Genomic DNA, 19,068 nt, shown 5'->3' with positions numbered 1-19,068 from the left:
GGCTGGGTTTGAACCCGTGAACCTTGGGTCCAGTGGCGAAAACGCTAACCACAAGTCCACTGAGGGCAACTTAAAAGTACAATAGTCAAAACAAACAGGTAAGCAGATTAATACGGAGCAATCACATTATTACACATTATCAGACTTTCATCTCATCATGCTGACTTAAGAAGCAAGTAATGAATTCCCTATTTCTACCTGCTGACTCAGATGACTCCACCTTGATGTAATAGCCTCCACATCTGATTTCACTGTCTGTGACATGATGCCATCATCCACAAAATGACGTCCAATATCCTGGATCTTGGCCAGACGAGCTTCTGGATGATTTCGAATGTAGTTTTCAAGGTCCTTCAAAAGAATTGCTAAGTCATTTACTTTCACAAAACATAAATGTAGCTATGGTGACTTCGAAAGCGATCCAGGAATGACACTTTTTAGGATATAAGCCAAAAGACCGATCATTTGCAGGAATTCCATAATCTTCAAACACAACTCCATATAAATTGTTTGTTCTTTAATGTGTTTACTCATCAAGGAGACGTGCAGAAGACTGAAATAAAAATGATAACCTTGCAAGCTATCCTGAAAGACCATTTCCTCAGAACTCACTCTGATCCATAAATTTCAACAAGAGATGTGAAAAAAAATTAAAGCCAGTTCAGAACGTAACTGCTACATAGCCTGCAGATATGGAGTCTTCTCAAAGGTTTCAAACTCAGTTATTCTGACCGAGGATTTTTGTGGGGTCTCCTTAGTATTTTCACATAAATGCAAGAAAACTGCCCTAAAGTAGACTATCCCCTCAAAACTACCCTACTCCTATTCATTCAGTTACGAGGGAAAAAAATGTGTTAATGCCTGCACTCATCATCTTCACAGTAAATAATCTACATGCATTATCCTCAGAAGATAAATTTCAAATTCACTGAATATGTAACATTTGAGGTTTCCACAGTGACAAATCCAAAGACAATGATCACTGGTAAACTTATACCAGACCACAGAAGACAGCCATCTTATGTCTGGTCATCTGACTAAGTGATTTCCCTAATCGCTTCTCTAGTTTGTCCAACCAATCCATTTCTTGGGCAACCAAAGCTGATTACGGAAAATTCTCATATTTTATTCAATTACAGAAATTTCAAAAAAACAAAAACAGATGATAGCTGAAAATAAACTATAAACTCTTGCCTGACTTACAACATGACGTAAAGTCACCTGGTAATTAAACAATATCTTACTATTAAATAACACACGTAACATTTATGCACACTGAGTGGAAACATAGTGAGTATGCATATACTGAAAAATGTGAAATGATTCAGCATCTGTGCATCAGTCACCAAGATCCAGTTATCATCTGACTTACTCATCACCCAGATGATGGAGGCTGCAAAGCATCTCAGCAATATTACGGTAAAATTAGGATGAGCGAAGAAACATAACCAGACTTTTCAGTAAGTTTGTTGAAGGAATCTGACTGATGAAGAAATGTGTGTCTTCCAAAACAATTCATTGAAGATGTCAATGGAAGCCCAGTGACACCAGAAACAAAAAGATCACAACATCAAAATGCTGATACGTTTTTCTAATTTCAACAGAAACATCCATTATAAAACTGTTAATATAAAAGTACACATATATAAACAGTTCTGTCAGTACAAAGTTCCTCTGTTACGGATGATAACACAGTACAATCTGTTAAATCATTCTCCATAATTTTAAAATCGCAGGTTGTATCATTTAGAGGTTATGAATCTCGATGTAAGGTCATGTGTCGTACTTGCAATTTACATTTCTTAAAAACTAGCAGAACATATGAAATAAGCAATATTGCTATAGACATCTGCAACATTTCAGAAATATCTTTGATAGAAGAAACAATTAGCAGACCTCAAATAGGTAAGTTGTTTCAAAATTTCAAAAAAATAAAATGACTTTCATCGAAGATACTGAAATTTTACAGTCCAACAGTAAAGCAGATAAAAAGTTATACAAATTAGGGGACTTGTTTACAAATAAATCAGACATCTCACCAAATGTAAGTTAATAAGGATGGATTCTCATTCTGATACAAAATCTTAAGAACCGACATACTGCTGCAAAATTTGTGTCTCATCTGCTGACTTACAAGCAGAAGTAGAGTCAAGTCGATATGTCGAAACTCCTGGAAAACTTCAGAAAGAACCTTATTTCCTTTCCAGTGATAAAACAATGGTTCATGGGTAACCCCAAAACAAATCTTCAAAATTAACAGGTCTAGTATGATGAATCATAGAAAAGGCCAGACGAGTTAACTCAAATGCAAGGAGCACGTAGAATGTCCTCCTCTTTTGATGTAAACAGAAATCTGTATTGGGAGTTTATTTCATATATAAGTTTTTCTAAATAAAATTTTGTGATTCCTTTCTTCACTCTGCTGTTTGTTCAGAAATTTCTGACAACCATTTCCGGCTGCTGTGCATTTCTTAACATATTCCTCCGCATCTAGTATTGCGCGACTTTTCGTTCTTCCAAAAACTCAATTTAGAATTCAAAGCGAAAAGGTTTCGATGACATCAATGAAATAAAGGGGACAATCATAGACTAGGTTTTTCAAAATTCCACAGCAACTTATGAAATTACAGAAGCTCGGTATTTGCTGTAACAGGTTTGAAAGGTTACTTCCAGACAGAACAGCATCAAATAGCCAATAAGTACTGAGATAAAATTTCAGTATGGAAATTTAACTTGTCACATCTCGTGACACTGGCTATTAATGAAACAATAGGAATGTGATTCATCACAGCAACTGCAGGATACAGAATGCTGGATCTTAAATGTAACAAAGATAATACAGAAGAACCAATAATAAATATGAGGACAACATGAAAACTATGAAAATATGCATGAGAACAGAATTCCAAAGCCACTTTATCAACATAAACCGAAGAGTACAACAATCCAGGAATGCCTGAAAAAAATATACAGAATAACTTTAATCCCTGTGCATGGGGCAGGCCAAAACTTAATCCATAATGTTGATGTTATTCGTGATGAGACGAAACACCTTCGAAAACCAACGATTATAAAATTCAAATTTTAGATCCTTTACAGTAACACATTCATAGAAACAGGCCAAATCTTTGGCAAGACGAGAGGACAGTGTTACTTTTGCCAACTTATTCCTGTCCGAAAAAACAAATAACAGTGTTCAAACATTTACCATACTATCCACATTCACATTCCCACAAAAAAAATCTTAAAGAAATTTCATTTTCAATCATCTGGAATAAATTCAGAGCCATGCGATTATAATAGAATTTGTCAGAATATGTAAAGTCATAAGGGGCATAATTTAAAGCTGACCAATTCATTAAAGCTTCCCTTTCTCATCTATCTAAATGCTGCTCTACAAACACAGAAATATGGACAACTGTCCCTCCCCTAAACTCGATCGGAGGTTAATTTTTCAATTGCCCTCGTAAAATGATTTCAGTTTCCAGAGTCAGCATCAGAAGCAGGGGGTTTTGAATACAATTGATTTTACTGTTCAAAAATGTGTAGGTGAGAGCCATCTGCAAATCACTGCACGGCTACATAAAGAAAACAGAAAAGTAGGCTTTATGAGATGGTTCTTTATAATGAAAATCAAAGGTTCCTCAACAGCTTACTATGCTAATCATTCCACTACCAAAGGGCACAAGTGACTACTTTATTACAGCAGAGTTATTAGGATATCTTCCAACTACCCCTCCACACATGTGCAAATGCACAGAGGTTATATCAGTTATGGTTTCAGGTGGAGACAAACACATATGAAAAGTTAGTCGTTTGATAAACAATAGATAAGTACAAGATTTTCATTTGAAAACCAAACACAAGAACACAGGAATACTTAGGAGGAAAGTACTGAAACATTAGGTGAGAATTAATTTTTCTGTAGCTTTCAGGTTGCCCATAATGTTACAGATATTGCGACACATCTACATTTCAAAATTTGGAACCTTCAACTATTTCCAATACTGAAAATATTTGAAGAAGTCTTCATACTTCCTGCCGTGAAAACCTCAAATCTTACAGAAAAAAATATGTAACTAAAATCTGGCACAGAAACAAGAAGCATGTTATTTTTATTTCCAATAATTTCTTAAAAACAATGAATAACAGTTCTAAATCAAACTATTTCAGTAAACAAAATGACCACATTAACTTAGATTGTAAGAAACAGCTGATTCCCTCACGCACTGAGTTAGCGATGCACAATCACTTACAACAGCAATTTCTACACTTACCTCTAAATTCACCATATTCTTGTGAAGCTTCTTTAAGGATCTTAAACTTATTGCAGCTTCCATCTGTTACATCACTCCATTTGGCATTTAGATGTGTGAACTTCCTTACAACATTCTGAACGCAGTTGCCTTCACTGCTCTGCAAAACAGATCACTTCCTGTGAAACACAAACATAAGGAGAAACAAAAAAGCTGTACATATAACAGAATTATGATGCCAGTTCAATAAGTTCCAATAATAAAGTTACTGCAGCAATCGTGGGCACTGAAATGAGAAACTAGTAATTTCTTATATGAAGAAGCATCACTGGGAAACATGTAATGTGCTGCATATGACACATGCTTCACAAGTATGTCCGCTAGACAGTGCCGAAGTACAATGTGGTTAATTTTTATGTCAGTCAGGAATTTTTGTAGTCAGCAGTCAAAATGTCAACATCAGAACTTATGTAAATAAAGAACAACAAACAGTTGTTGCTGGTTCTTAATTGTAGTGAAAATAATGTTAATAAATTGAAAAATTGGTATAAATTTACACAGTTCTTTGTGTGATACATTCCTAAGAAACATGAATGTTTTGTTATAAAGATTTATAAACTTAATGACATGACTGGCTACACATGTGACATTGAAAAATCTCACTATGAGAGTAGCAATAAACTTTAAGAGGAAAATTTTTTCTCTTCTATGGACTTATGCGGTATCAACTGTCAGTCAGAATCATACGATAATGACAGGGGAACTTTGGTAATTAGACACTAAAACTGAACTGGAGGTGTCTCAACAGCAGTGATATCGAAAGGCTACCAAGATGTGAGCTTACTAATCCAAGTACATGAAAACAAATTAATATGTTTTGTTAATGGAAATACGTCGCAAACAGCCTGAATAAAATTTATATAGACTCCAATCTATTTTCTGCTTTTGTCTTACTATTCAGTTATAAAATTCACAGCTATAATAATTAATTTATAAGGGTCTTGGATAGAAATCACCAACATTCTTCTCTCTGTAATACAGCCTCTTCCTTCAGAAACAGAAACTTGTTCAGCTGATCATAAATTTGATTATTCTTATGAGTTAAATACTCATCACTGTGATCACAAAATCCTGTTATTTATTCTGAGTCACTTCAAAGCAGAAGTCATGTATAATGTCATGAAGTTTATATAAATTGCATGAAATGACATGTTCGAAATTGTTCTTACTTTACGTCCTCCACACAAGGGAAAGATAACACACATAAATTCAACAAACGCTCAAATAACAAAACATTAACTTGCACGTCCTCGCAATATATGACAGAAGAAATGCAGTGGACACACAACAGTTACGCCATTATCTCGTACGCAGGGATGGCAACATCTGAAAAGCAGCGAACACATCCCGCCATCGCGGGAGAATGAGGGATATACAATTATCATTCTTTGCGTACTGTAACAAACTCTGCTGCCATCTACCGACTACGGATCTGAAGTAGATCTACGTCGAAGCACGCTCCATTGCACTGCCGTTTGAAATGCTACCTGCAATACCTCACATATTGTAATATAGCTGTGTGTTGGTTGTCTTAATAACCTTCCACATTAGCCATTAAACCCCAATATTATGATGCTCAAACCTTATTACACAAGTCTTATAGCATCAAATATTCATGGCAAATGACTATTAACTTACAAAACACAGAAATACACACAGTAAGAAAACAAATTCAAGAAGTCAAAAAATAAAAAAAATGCTTGAAATTGTCAAAAAAGCGCACAAAACCAAAAAAATCGAAAAATTTCACTTTAAAAATTTTTTCCCTAATTTTCAAATTTTTTTTTTTTGGTTTTTACGCTTTTACTGACGTGAAAACCTCACATCTTAAAGCATGTGTCAGCTCAGAGGTTTTAAAGATGGCAAAACAAACTGTAAGGCAGGTCACACACATAGAGAAAATAAATCAATATCAATGTTATCCAATTTTAAATTGTCTGTTGCAATGGTTTCCGATCAGTAAATTATAACTAACACCTCCTAGGTCCATGCATGGCTTGTTCATTCAAAATGCTGTCACTCTGAACTGATATTCATCACTTTCCTTCAGATCATACAAAGAATTAGTGTTACACAGTTCAACCAATCAGATACATACCAAAACTAACACATAATGCTCCTCAATTACCGTATATACCAAAATTCTATAGTCGTAAGTAACTACTTGTCAAAATCAGCTATTAATATTAAAATGAGTTTAAAAACATTACAAATCAATACTAAAGTACTCCAGGTGTTGGGCAATCCCCCATTCAGCCTGGACCTGTCACTGTATGACTTTCAAGGAGTTCTCTGCAGAGGGAATTAATGGGACGCACGACTCCATACACTTACGAACACTTTAACAGCCATTACTAACCCCGATCAATCCCCAAACAGGCTTCCTTCAAAAAGCCTGTAACTATTTATATTTCCCACCAGTAACACTTTATTGTAATGTCTCAAAATAGATTTCATCTCACTCCACTTTTCAAATTATAACTACGTGCGTTGTAAATTCTTACCTAATACATTGACTTGGAAAGATCCTTCATCCAGACCAGAGCTGTTCCGTAACATTGTATGTTCTTTCATCTGTCTTGAGTGGCTTATTTTCCACAGACCATATTACTTCTGGTGGAGGTTCACTAATAAAATCGATGTCAACGTGAAAGATCTGGCCTGCTTTGATGCGGATATCATTCAGAGGTGTCTTGATTTTAGGGGGATGTCAGTTTCATAAGTAATATTATTGACAAACGAATATTTCTCAGTGTTTAATAAGTACAGAAATACTTACGGTATCTTGCTTCAGCAATCGCAGTATCAGATGACTCGCTAGGTTCACTCTGGCCAGCTGAATTTGTTGCAATGACACGGAACGGTACAGTACCCTGAATGGTAAGTAAAATTTCTTGTTTATTTTGGTGCAGTATGTGACAAAATACACCAAAGTAAATTAGAGAAGTATAGAACTTGTACAAAAATATCATTAAAATCTGTAACTCACAAAAGAAGTAACTGTACTGATTATCTCAGAATGAAAAAATGAGTCATAGATACAGCCAAAATAAGAGATGTCAACTACGGCATCAGACTGCTTCTGTTTCATTTTTGTGAAAATAATGGACAATAACTTGTAAGATATCAATTTGTCAATTATATTATCAATATGAACAAAGTATTCACAACTTTTAATTTATTAAATTATTTTAAGATGCTGGAAGTCATCCCTCCAGCGCTCGCGTACACCTTTGGAACGTCCCGACTCGCGTGTGAGCGCCGCGCCGCAACCCATCAATTGAGCAAATACTTAATCAGACTATTACTGACTTTTAATTTATTTAAGGAGTTACGATTAAGAGACTAATAAAATGTTAAAACATTGTATAAAAGTCCAATTGAAGCTTCGATTTCATCGATTGAAGTTTCTAAGCAGTCTCTTTGCCTAGAATAATTCTCTCTAATTTTATCCAGTGTTTTATTTGTGAATTTTGTGATATCGCCCAATAAATTATCTGGAAAAATAGCTGCCAGAACTCGATCTCGGTTTTTAAGTTTTTTGCGCATCCCTTGCCCCGAGGAAAGTGAGAGATAATGTGCCTTTTTACTTCTTCATAGGGGAAATTTTAGAAATTTATTCATTTTATCTTTGCCAAGATAAACATCACTTATCCCTAAGTTGGAATCTTCATCTAAACTTTCAGCCGAGTTTTCTGATTGACTATCGTGATTCTCCTCTTGTGGTTCCTCATCAGAATCCTGACTATCATCGAATTCACAATCTATAATTTCTCCTGCACTCACTTGTTCTAATAACCACTTCAACTAAACATTTGGATCAGAAGATTTTATTTTAGAAGACATTACTGGTAAACGTGACCAATAGAGACGAAATTAACCCAAACTTAAAAACAATTCACTTTAGAACACAAACACTCGCGTGTGAGCGGGCCGCCGCACTATCAGAATTCTAAAAGTAAACTGAAAAAAGCGGGTCTATAGTCGTAGCTAGAAATATTTCCTTTGAAATTCCCATTTAAGGGGGTTTCCTCTTAACATAGATAAAGCGACAGGAGAGAAAACAATTCCTAGAAAGAGTGTATCAGACTTCTACTGAAAATGCGGCGCTGCGCTCACAACGCGAGTCCTGGAGGGTTAATAACTGTATCTTGAAGAGAAAGGAATATCATCAATATGACAATTTGGTATTTTTAACTTACACTGGATTGTTAAGCATTCACCCAGTATGGACTTCCTTTTTCCTTCTTCTGAATAATACAGCCAGTAATGGGAGAACCACTATCTCATTTACGTCTACACGGTCCATGATAAGTGGCTTTCCAGGAGCATCTGGTCCGTCTAATATAGTAAATAAATTTATAAAGAAACAGATAAATTATAATCGTTTTAACACAGCACACTATGGAGAATTTAAATTACATACTGAATATTCTGCTCCTGTAATTACAATATTTCTATCAGTGTTAGTAACATTTGTAGTTTTAGCTGTTCTTAATGATGTCAGTGAAGTGCCTTCAAATTTTAATTTTGTTGAAATATTTTAAGTTTTAAACACAGACCCATTTAATGGAATAATGAAACAGAAACTTTCACTAACTTTTGTGCGTGTATGAGTGTGTCTCTCTCTCTCTCCCTCTCTCCCAGTAGTATGCATGGATATGTCATACTGTCACATTTGTATTATAAAGAAAACAAAAGTGGAACATAACAAAGATATCCTTTAGTTCATTATTTCTTTGAAAAAATATGACGGAAATAAATTAAAATTAAGAAACTGTACAAATAGCAAAATACTGCTAATCAACCAATGTAATATCAGATTACTTGTTTCTCTTTTTCTATAAAAGAAAACACTACTTATAAACATTAAGATTTGAAGAGAACAGAAGTAAATTATATGGACTAGACAAATATATTTGATTATTATTTTATTTTCACAGAATCGTATGTGATTACATACCAAATTCATTCTTCGCAATGATGCTCTTTGCTGTCTCAAGAGGATCAGACTCTCCTATGCTATTGACAGCCTTTACTCGGAAGAGGTACTCCTTCCGATGTATTAGTCTTGTTACGTCATGAGATAGACCTGAAGCCATGCCTGCATCTGCCCATGTGCCCCTTGACACATCCATTTTCTCCACAATGTAATGCAGAATGGGACTTCCACAATCAACCAAGTCGTACCTTACACGTAAGGCGAGCGCCCTCCTTTGTTATATTGCTAACCACTAGAGGACCTTCAGGTGGAGATGGTCGATCTGTAAACATAATATAACTTTATGATTAAGAACATTTAGATTCATGGTATATTAATTTCATTTAAAAGAAATATTCAACACCTTACTTAAGTATAAGACTAGAATATTTATTTTTGACTGAATGCTTAATTCTTCACATCCATATCTCATTCCTAGGCTTGCTTCCAAAAACAAATAATTGGGTATACGTAGCCAAATAACTTCAAAAGCAAATAATTACTACTCTTAATTTAATATGGTATGAAAGTTGTCATTTTATTTCACTTATGTAACTAGTGCTTTAATTTCATAACAACAAACTGCGGCTATGTAAATTCTACACTACAACCACTGTGATTCAGTACAGGACACGAATGACAGACACTGACATTTACTTTTGTATCCAAAACACTTCACTTCAGAGAACTGCCTAAATGTAAAGTAAGCTTCCACATGAACAAGTATCCCTAATTCTACAAGCATAAGGGCAAATACACTTACATATACCACGTATCAACAAAAGTAATTTTAATGTTGATCCTGCTTTCTTGGTACTGGTACAAAAAGCAAGACCACTATTAATAACGAATCACCATGAAAACTTAGAAATATTTTAAAGTCATAATACACTACTTCCCCGTCTTTATTTCGGTTATCAGACTGACTGGCCTAAGTACACATGTGGGTTTTGAAATCACACTCACCTTGCACAGTGACACTGGCAGAAGCTGAGGACTCCCCAGTGTGAGAGTGTAGCGCCCAGTATCATTAACGAGCTGAAAACAAAATCTCAAACACAGTCTGATTGGCAAATGTCTGAATATCAGCTCGTACTTCAGGTTCAAAAGGCTTGCCATTTACGGAGCATTTGTCTTTAGGTCTTGGTGAAGCTCCAATTGGGATGGTGTAATTAATCTTCTGACCAGCTTTTACTACCATATCTTGTAGCAAAGTCTTATCAAACCATGGTGCCTCTGAAAAATAAATAAAGATTTCTTTGTGGAGATTGAATTTATGTTACATAATTGTAGTAGTGTTTTGGGACATAAGTATCCCCATTATAAGGGAAGAGAAGGAAAAGGTAAAGAATATGAGGTTTTCACAGCGGTAAACATAAGGTCTGTTATACCAGGTTATAATGCCATGTAGCCTTGTAGGACACAAGTGATATTAGACTGAAGATGGATGCGATGTGTTCCTCCAAATGTTGGTAACCACTTAAAATAACTATATAGCTTCATGGCCAAGAAAACCATGATTTTCAGAGAGGGAAAAAATTTAAATGATAAATTTTCAGAAGTACCACTAGTCACACAACACAACACAGGAAGAATAGGCCATTTTCTTCTTAGACAGGCACGCCAACCTGACAAACTGGAAAGGAACCCACGTGTTGTGGACGATACAGAAGTATATAAAATTCACAAGAAATTATAAATACATCCAGACAATTGCTTGCTACATCCATCAATAACGAAATGCATCGTGAAGCACTTGCCAATCGATTTCATAACCACATATCTCGGAAAATGTAACCTATCCATTTGCGTAAAATTAGCCAAGGCTCTGAGATGTAGATGTAATTATAAGGATTTCATTATGAAGTAAAAATTCTGTGGGTATGAATTAGTATCATATACTGAAATTATTAAGAGAAGACCTCTAAGGGACTTTCATGTACATGGCATGCTGTTTAGTCATGAGCTCGTAAACAGGATATTCCACTGTCCACCACTCGCACGGGAGAGAAGCCGTTAGAATGTAATGAGTGTGGTCACAAGTTTGCTAAAAGTTTAAAGTTACATATGTGATGACATGTAAACATTCCTTCAGAACAAGTATAAAAGTGGATAGAAAAGTTTTTTCTGTACAAAATAAAGTTATGAAAATTAAAACTAAAGGTTTATATTGTTGGGAAGGCTCCCATCTTACACGAAAACACATATACAAATTAGTGATGAATCAATGCTTTTTTTTTTGTTATCCCAATGCCACTGAAAGTAGATATGTGACTGGTAGGTAATGCATAAGGAACAGCCTATTATATCACCTTTAAGTCAAGCATTTAAAGGATCCTCATTGCAGTTCTGTATGTCAGTAAGAACATGCTGCATTAGGCTAGGCTAGCTTTGGTTAGCTGGTTCCACTTTGTTATCTTATTATCTTTATGCCAATGAAATATGTGTTACTATTTAGGGCTAAAGTTGCTGCCTTAGAGGCTTTTCAAAATAACACATTTTTGCTTGCAAAACTTATGTGGTTAGTACATTTTATATACACAAAGATATTCAACCAAAACATTTTATGTGTTTATTTTGATACTAGATTAATTGCAATAAAAATGTGTATATACAGTATTTTGTGTACAGACACATGTCCAGTAAGGTCTTATAAATTAATTGATATTAAGAGAATCAAGATTTTGGAAAGGAGTACACTTTACAATATACTGACTTTCTGAACTTCATTGATAATATGTTACAAGACACACCTGAAGATGTAGAATGCAAATTAACAAAATTGAATTCTACAAATTATGAGCTGGGTATCCTAGCAATTTAGGTAACAAGAAGATATTTCAAGGAGTTGCTGATATCCTGGATGATGATATAAAAATAACAGAATTCCTTCATGTTTTGTCACACAACACTCCACATTATTCAAAAAATATATCGGAATGTTGTACAACATTGGTTCTAACAGCTGCTGCAAAGTCACAAAGTGCAATCTCTGGTGGACATCTTGAACCCCGTGCTATTTCCTTTATGAAGGCCGTAGCCTTTTGACAGGACTTCTCTGTACATGTGCGTACGTACCACAACGCTGCATAGCTCATTATGTATTTTTATCTGATGATATAAACGCATAGAAAATAAGCTATTTTCCAAACACTGACTTGCCACATTGTAGCAAAAATCTCACGGGTAATATTTACAACATAAACAAAGTCTTTGAAGTTTAAATTATTCACTCCATCACTTCTCCACTACTTGGTATTTCAACCAGTATGCACACGAGAAAGATGACTTTTAAGATTGACAAGTTCTGTGAAGCTTCATTCACATACAACACAACCATATGGTTTCACCCCGTGTGGATACCATAACGCCTTCTCAGTTTTTCTCGCACTGGAAACTACTTATTGCATACATCACAATTATACGGTTTCTTCCCCTGTGTGTATGCGTTTGTGCGCGTTGAGATGTCCGCCCTGAGAAAAACTTCTATTATATACTTCACAAGTGTAAGGCTTTTTACCTGTATGGATAAAACCGTGTATCACAAGATTTTCTTTCTGTGAGAAATGTTTATTGCATACTTATGAGTGCGATAATGTTTCTTCAAATCATCATTCCTTGAAAAGTTCTTGTTGCAAACATCGCATTATCACATTTGTACTGTTTCATTTCCATGTGTGTTGTACGATGCACTGAGTGAGAACTTTGCATTGCATTCAAAGGCTTCTCACCAGTGTGCATACGGTAATGATTTTTGAGAGGTTTGTACCACTGGTGTTACCGATCAGGCATTCGCGTTTAGTGGGCTTTGGCTGTGACGTCACAACTTGGCGGCTACGTTTCGTGAGAAAGGGTACTTTAGAATGTCTGCAGGTAGGCCAATAACCGGCGGGCAAGAATGGTTTTAATTGGAGAGTGGGGCGGAGACCTCGAAACTGTTTTCATGTGCTGTGGTATGTTGGAAAGCTTGAGGTATGCGGCATATCATAATTCAAATACATGACAAAAATGGTCACAAAACAGTTCGTAATCTTTGTAGCTGCATATCTTATGCAAAAAGGTATTTCAGGTTTGCTAATTTTTGTTGCCTTCAGGTTTGTTACGTGAACTCAAATGTAGATGGTTTCTCATCAGAAATGTTTTATTGGTATAGAGCTTATAAACTACTGGAGTAGAAACAGTGTTGTAAGTTGCATGAGTTAAATAGCATACTTCTTATCTATATACTATCTAACTAACTCACTGGTAGCAGAACTTGCAGGTCCAACACCAACAACACTAAAGCCTGCCAGCAGACATGATCCTTACTTTCATGTAAACAACTTATATCTTAATTGTCATATTTTTAATGGGAATTGTACCTTCCTCTGGAATTAGAATAAGAAATATGATTTTTTTTGGCTTATTATGAGTTCCCTTGTGTAAAAACAATTTTGTTTTTTTACAGTTGCATGTACTGGACAGACTGGGGAGATATTTGAAAGGCTGGAATGGATGGCTCACACCAATGATTCACTGGGCTGGCCAAATGCTCTGACCATCTCATATGAAGCAAATGAACTATTTTGGGCAGATGCAAGGGAAGATTATATCGCAGTCTCAGATTTATAAGGCATGAACAGGAAGCAGAGGTAACAACTGTTGCATTGTATATATATTAGTGATTCTACTAAGGTTTGTGGGAGTCGTTGATTTATGGTAGGAATGTTATGGCTGGATATTGTCCTGATGTACACCATGTTTAGTTAATTTGGTATCTTATAGCTTCCTCCAATGAATATGTGTTTCTCCCTCATCATCTTTCACAAATTTATGGAACTAGGATTTATTTTTTCCTTATTAAAATATAAAGGCAATTCCAATGCACAAAAGTTCAATAACATGAATTCATTCTATACTCTCGTCTGCACGATTACTGTGAATTTTGTTCTGGCATGTAGCAAACAGTGAAATTAAATTTTTTCTGTATTCTTTTCAGTTTGACTGTAACAAAAATTGGATTCAGACTTACTTAGAAAGTTGATTTTTATCATGAATTTATTCTGGAGAAGCTTATTGTTGTTGTTGTTGTTGTTGTAAAGTCAACATAAGAGTGAGTATGATCTTCACAGACCAGTTGCAATCCTCAAAGTATATTAGGAAGTTTTTATTACATTGAAACCTGTGGTATTTTGATATTAAACAATTAAAAATCATGTATAGTTCAAAGTGTATTGTACTCTCAGTTGCTTCTTTGTTCTGTTTTTGTGTTCCTAAGTTGTGTGCCTGCTGTATTTTTATTGTACTATGACTCGTTCCACATATGGGTGATTTAGATAAGTTGAATGCGTGTTATCTGTGTGACAGACGTCGTTATGGATAATGCACGTGAGTCTTAGTATCGCTGTTGGTGCATCATTTTAATGTATACTTTATAATATGATTTGTTTCTATCTAATAACATTTCTTGTCTCTCTGTTATGAAGATGTAATACATATATGATAAGTTCAGTTTACTAATAGTTTTGACAGTAAAATTAAAGATGGAGTTATTTATATTTAGTCGGATCTTAAGAATATAGACTTCATGCTTGACCGTTTTAAGACATTTTGACTTTATGTGGATTATCTGGCTTTGGCACTACAGATTAATAATGTTATTCTTGACGGATGCATTCCTGGCAGTGTTACTATTGGAAACATGTGGACAATGTGAGAGAAATAGTGCAGCTGGGTTGAAGAAAATGAAAATCGGTTTCTGCGTTACAGCACGGGAAATCGTATGATTTCTCATTGGCTGACATTTGGCTTGGTTAAGTTTACTCAAATGCAGACTACATTTTTCTACATACATAACCTTAAGAAATTGATGGTTCCAATGATTTTGTTCACTATAATGTACTTCTTGTTATAAGTTGTACTTGTTCTCTGCCACTTTCTTTGTGAGAGCAAGGAAAACCACAGAAAATATCCTTCATCATGGCTGGTATCCATCTTAGATTTGAAGTGGTACATTCCATCTGAATTGTAATAGGAATTTTTGTAATATCAGTTTTTATTCCTGTGGAAATGACGTGTGCATTTTAGTATGCCACAGTTATTATGCCAAATCTTTGTTAATAGAGAATGGAAATGTGATGGAGACACAGACTGCAGTGATGGTTCTGTTGAAGCCAGTTGTAATGAGTCATGTCCAGACTATCAGTTCACATGCCAAAATAAACAGTGTATTAGCCAGTCTTGGCACTGTGATGGGGGATGATGATTGTGGTGATAACTCAGACGAAACTCAGTGTATATAAATTTTTTTTAAAATGGTGCGTTCTGTCTCGCAAACATGTTTTTCAATACGTGATTCAAAAGACTATTATGAATTAGGATATAGTATTTATTAATATCAGATATTCGAGGAAATGTCTGAAGTTCGCCGACATTTCAGAGGTGTTTGCTGCCCCCATCGTCAGGACCAAGAGCAACTTGGCTTACTCCTTGCCATGATGATGGAGACATCAAGGATCTCTGAAACGCTGGTAAACTTTTTACCAAACTATGCAGTGCTACAACCCGAAAGTCAGCCATCTTCAGTATGACAAGTTACACCAGTAAGTGATACGATATCCATAGCTTTTTTTATTTTGTTGGTGCTTGGGTGATACTGTAAAGATTGGCTATTATATTCCTTTTAGGTCACACTAGAAATTATGAAAAAATTACCATTATATTTTCTTTTTTGACAGCGACTGATAGTAGACTGTTGTCAAGACAGTAGCAAATCTTCAGCTTCCATAAAGGGTCGGAAATTTCTTGAGCATACCAATACTTTGTCAAGAAGAGGACTCTGTTTCATGGAGTTCGGTAGTTGGTTAGTTGTTATATATATATATGTGTGCGCACAGAAAGAGAAAATAATGTGTAGAAACATTAATTACTTTTATAAATTTACATATGAAAATTTAAAACAGGAAAATGTATTCAGTTATTTTTATATGAGAGCTACAGATTAAGAGTATAGACTTCTTCCATTTATCAAAATGAAGCAGGTGAGACTGATTTATACAAGAAAAACTATGTGTAGAATAAATTCCTCTCTGGCTACCAGCTGTGTTGGGTTTCAAGAACCATCTTCATCCTAATCCAGAGGGTACTGGAGTTCAGTACCCTGCGGACCTGACATGGCCGGTAGCCTGAGAAGAATTCATTATACTTAGTTGCCATGAAAGTTTTACATCATACAAACTTATATTTGTATTTCTTGATGGAGAAAGCTTTATCACATAAGTATTTAAAGGTATTGTACGTATTTTGAACCGAATTATATTGTTTCTTCCTTTATCTTTTGTCTGTTTTATTTATTCTCTTTTTATAGGGAGCAGGGAGACATAAGTTTGAAGAAATTTTCGTCATTTCTGTTTATGTGCCTGCTACACTTAGTAAGGATCACATACGAATCTGTGTAGAATCTTTGCAAGCTACATGGTCATTTGTTTGCAGGTCGACAGTCTGGCCACTGTGGTACTGATCAATTCAAGTGTGCTGACAAGAACTGCGTTAGCAGCAAATTCCGCTGTGATGGATCTAATGACTCTGGAGATAGTTCTGATGAAGAAGACTGCATTCTACCACCATGTTATTTTGGAACCTGTTCACAGAGCTGTGTAGAAAAGAAGGGAGGAGACTTTTCTTGCCACTGCGCTCCAGGTTTCGTAGGGGAAGGAACATCGAGGAACAGGACTTGTTTTGCGAGAGGTAACATTTAGTTCAATATCAGGTCTTCAAGACCTCATTTCTGTCGAGACAAACGCAGAAATATTTTAGGGCTGAGGGGCATCATGATTTGTCTAATAGATTGCTGATGACAGCTTCTGTGCTGTCTTAACTTATCCACTTGTTGTTGGACTGTATTTTTTTTGTCATAAATATTTTTATTCATCAGATATAACTTTATTAAAAAAATCTTCTTTTCCATCCTATCTAAATACAAGTTAACTAAAATATGTGAAACTAACATTTTACTTGTAGTTCTGTATGGGTGTAAAACTTGGTTTCTAACTCTACCAGAGGAGGATATGTACATGTAAAAAAGATTTTGATTTTCTGCAGGTAATTCTGATGTATACGTACATGTAATTTTTCATTGTTTCCAAATGTAGGCAAATGAAGACTGACACATCTTACGTCAAATTCATGTTTAATGTTTGCACTTTCCAGGGAAAAACCTGTCCACTTCATTGTTGCTGCTGAAATGGATCTAAGAGACCTGGTGAAAACTCTCTAATCCATGCCCTTAGCAAATCACTTAATGACCGTGGTCAAAAAGTGGAGTCAGTGGATATATTATGGGATCTAACAAATCCAAACTACATTCTGGTCTGACCACCATGGCAAGATGATCAGGAGGTCTTATTTCTATGATCTGTCCTCAACATCGAATCAAACCCCAGTCGCGGAGAGTGCAGCGAGATGACGTGATCATTGTGGTAGGCGATCAGCAAGTGTTTTAAGGATCTGATACTTTTCTGAAACTTACATGAAATTTAAACAGATGTGAAACTTTGTAGCCTGAAATTTGAATGGTACGCTGTAGCATGCTCATCCATGTCTCACATTTTTCAGCAACAGTGGTCCAAGTGGTCATTGTTATGGCTATTGCTGCTATGCCTACAGACATTGTTGTTTTTCCTTTTGTTTATTTTATTATTGTTGTTGGAGGTGGTTTTGGTGTCTGTAATCTTATCGAAACGCAGACTTTTGTCGTGGTACCATTCTTCTATTGGGTTTAGTTCACGAGCTACAGAAACCATCTTTATTTGGGACTTGAATCCAGAAGCTATCCCGACTGTAGTTTTTCATTATTTTCTGAAGTTTCTCCAGGGTTAGAATTCCGAAATTGACAGCCTTGTAATTTTGTTTTATATTGCAAAGATATATCTTTGAGAGACTTTTCCCTCTGCCTTCCCTATATTACACAACTGTATCTCAATATAATGAAGGTAATTATAAAAATATCATCTCCCAACAAACTTTAAAGAAGTTAAAGTTTCTCGTAAATCTAAGCACCATGCAATGAAGATGTGGGAGTTGAGAAGTAATCTAATATTTTGGCACCAGGTCACTAAATGTGGTGAGTGGTTAGTTTGAGCCATTCTGCAGGTGGTTGCAAACAGGAAAGGCCTTGCCTCACTTGGGAGGATAGCCAGTAGCCAGTCACATAACCAACTTATCGTTCTTGGTTTTTTATGCCCATGTACAAGTTAATTGGTTATCACATTAATGACGTTGGTTTGCATATTTATTACAACTACATTTTATTGAAACAGGCATTTCTTGAATACATGACACCAACATTTTATAGTGACAGAAATGTAACTAAGTCCAACTTTCTTAGGTTTTGAAAAATCTGAGCAGTATGTTGTCTGCACAGAGGGCTCCGAATTTCTCATTGTGTTGCTCATTCTGAATTTTTGTCTCGAATATGTTTGAACAATCCAAGCAGTGGGAATTCATTTACCTGCAAATGGTATAGAATGTTTTGAATCTGTCCGTCTCTCGATCAGCCATTTCAGAAGTGAATGTATATGTTTATTTTCAAGCATCAAACTTGGTAGACCCACAGGGGCTTTGCTTTGAACTGGGTGGGCATGCGTGTGTATTGGGTAGATGCAGGACTTGATGTGAATTAACTGGAGATAAGAAACGTACACTCGTACACACCGAGCTGGATCGACCTCATGACATTGTTGTGGGCCCTCAAACTGGGTAAAGTTGTGTGTTTTACACACGTGACTTGATCGG

General features: G+C 35.6%; 2 protein-coding genes across 12 annotated transcripts in view; one reads left to right on the top strand and one right to left on the bottom strand.

The window, feature by feature from the left end:
• Window positions 1-211: 211 nt before the first annotated feature.
• On the bottom strand, window positions 212-12,904 carry LOC147871554 (uncharacterized). Of its 5 annotated transcripts, none has more exons than XM_087360813.1 (7): window positions 10,689-12,904; window positions 10,264-10,533; window positions 9,280-9,580; window positions 8,519-8,657; window positions 7,096-7,189; window positions 4,278-4,416; window positions 212-351 (listed from the first exon to the last, which is right to left on the bottom strand). In XM_087360813.1, exons 4-7 carry the CDS (start codon window positions 8,533-8,535, stop codon window positions 344-346), a joined length of 258 nt encoding a protein of 85 aa, XP_087216939.1. In that variant the 5' UTR covers window positions 8,536-8,657; window positions 9,280-9,580; window positions 10,264-10,533; window positions 10,689-12,904; the 3' UTR covers window positions 212-343. The 5 variants fall into 5 exon arrangements, with proteins under 5 accessions (XP_087216939.1, XP_087216934.1, XP_087216935.1 ...); XM_087360808.1 differs by lacking the exon at window positions 212-351 and adding an exon at window positions 358-1,101; XM_087360809.1 differs by lacking the exon at window positions 212-351 and adding an exon at window positions 358-1,101 and having other exon boundaries at window positions 12,051-12,904.
• Window positions 12,905-13,024: 120 nt separating this feature from the next.
• LOC110831087 (stalled ribosome sensor GCN1-like) overlaps window positions 13,025-19,068 on the top strand; it is a 29,565-nt gene continuing 23,521 nt past the window's right edge. For all 7 annotated transcript variants that reach the window (XR_015538690.1, XR_015538689.1, XR_015538688.1 and 4 more), the window contains exons 1-4: window positions 13,025-13,269; window positions 13,745-13,928; window positions 15,716-15,878; window positions 16,768-17,022. The gene's annotated coding sequence lies outside the window, so the exon portion shown is untranslated. The remainder of the gene's footprint in view (window positions 13,270-13,744; window positions 13,929-15,715; window positions 15,879-16,767; window positions 17,023-19,068) is intronic.

This window comes from Zootermopsis nevadensis, unplaced genomic scaffold (genome assembly GCF_977971745.1).
Source record: "Zootermopsis nevadensis isolate Lab colony 2312 unplaced genomic scaffold, Znev_1.0 Znev_ptg000048l, whole genome shotgun sequence".
Classification (NCBI taxonomy): Eukaryota; Metazoa; Arthropoda; class Insecta; order Blattodea; family Termopsidae; genus Zootermopsis; species Zootermopsis nevadensis.
Note: the sequence above shows the minus strand (reverse complement) of the source record. Positions and strands in the feature narration are given on the sequence as shown.

Coding starts and splice junctions, on each gene's coding strand:
- LOC147871554 (XM_087360808.1), bottom strand. Junction 4,417..7,095: donor GATTGCTGAAGCAAGATACC/GTAAGTATTTCT, acceptor TCTGTTTTGCAG/AGCAGTGAAGGCAACTGCGT. Junction 1,102..4,277: donor AGAATATGGTGAATTTAGAG/GTAAGTGTAGAA, acceptor TTCCGTAATCAG/CTTTGGTTGCCCAAGAAATG.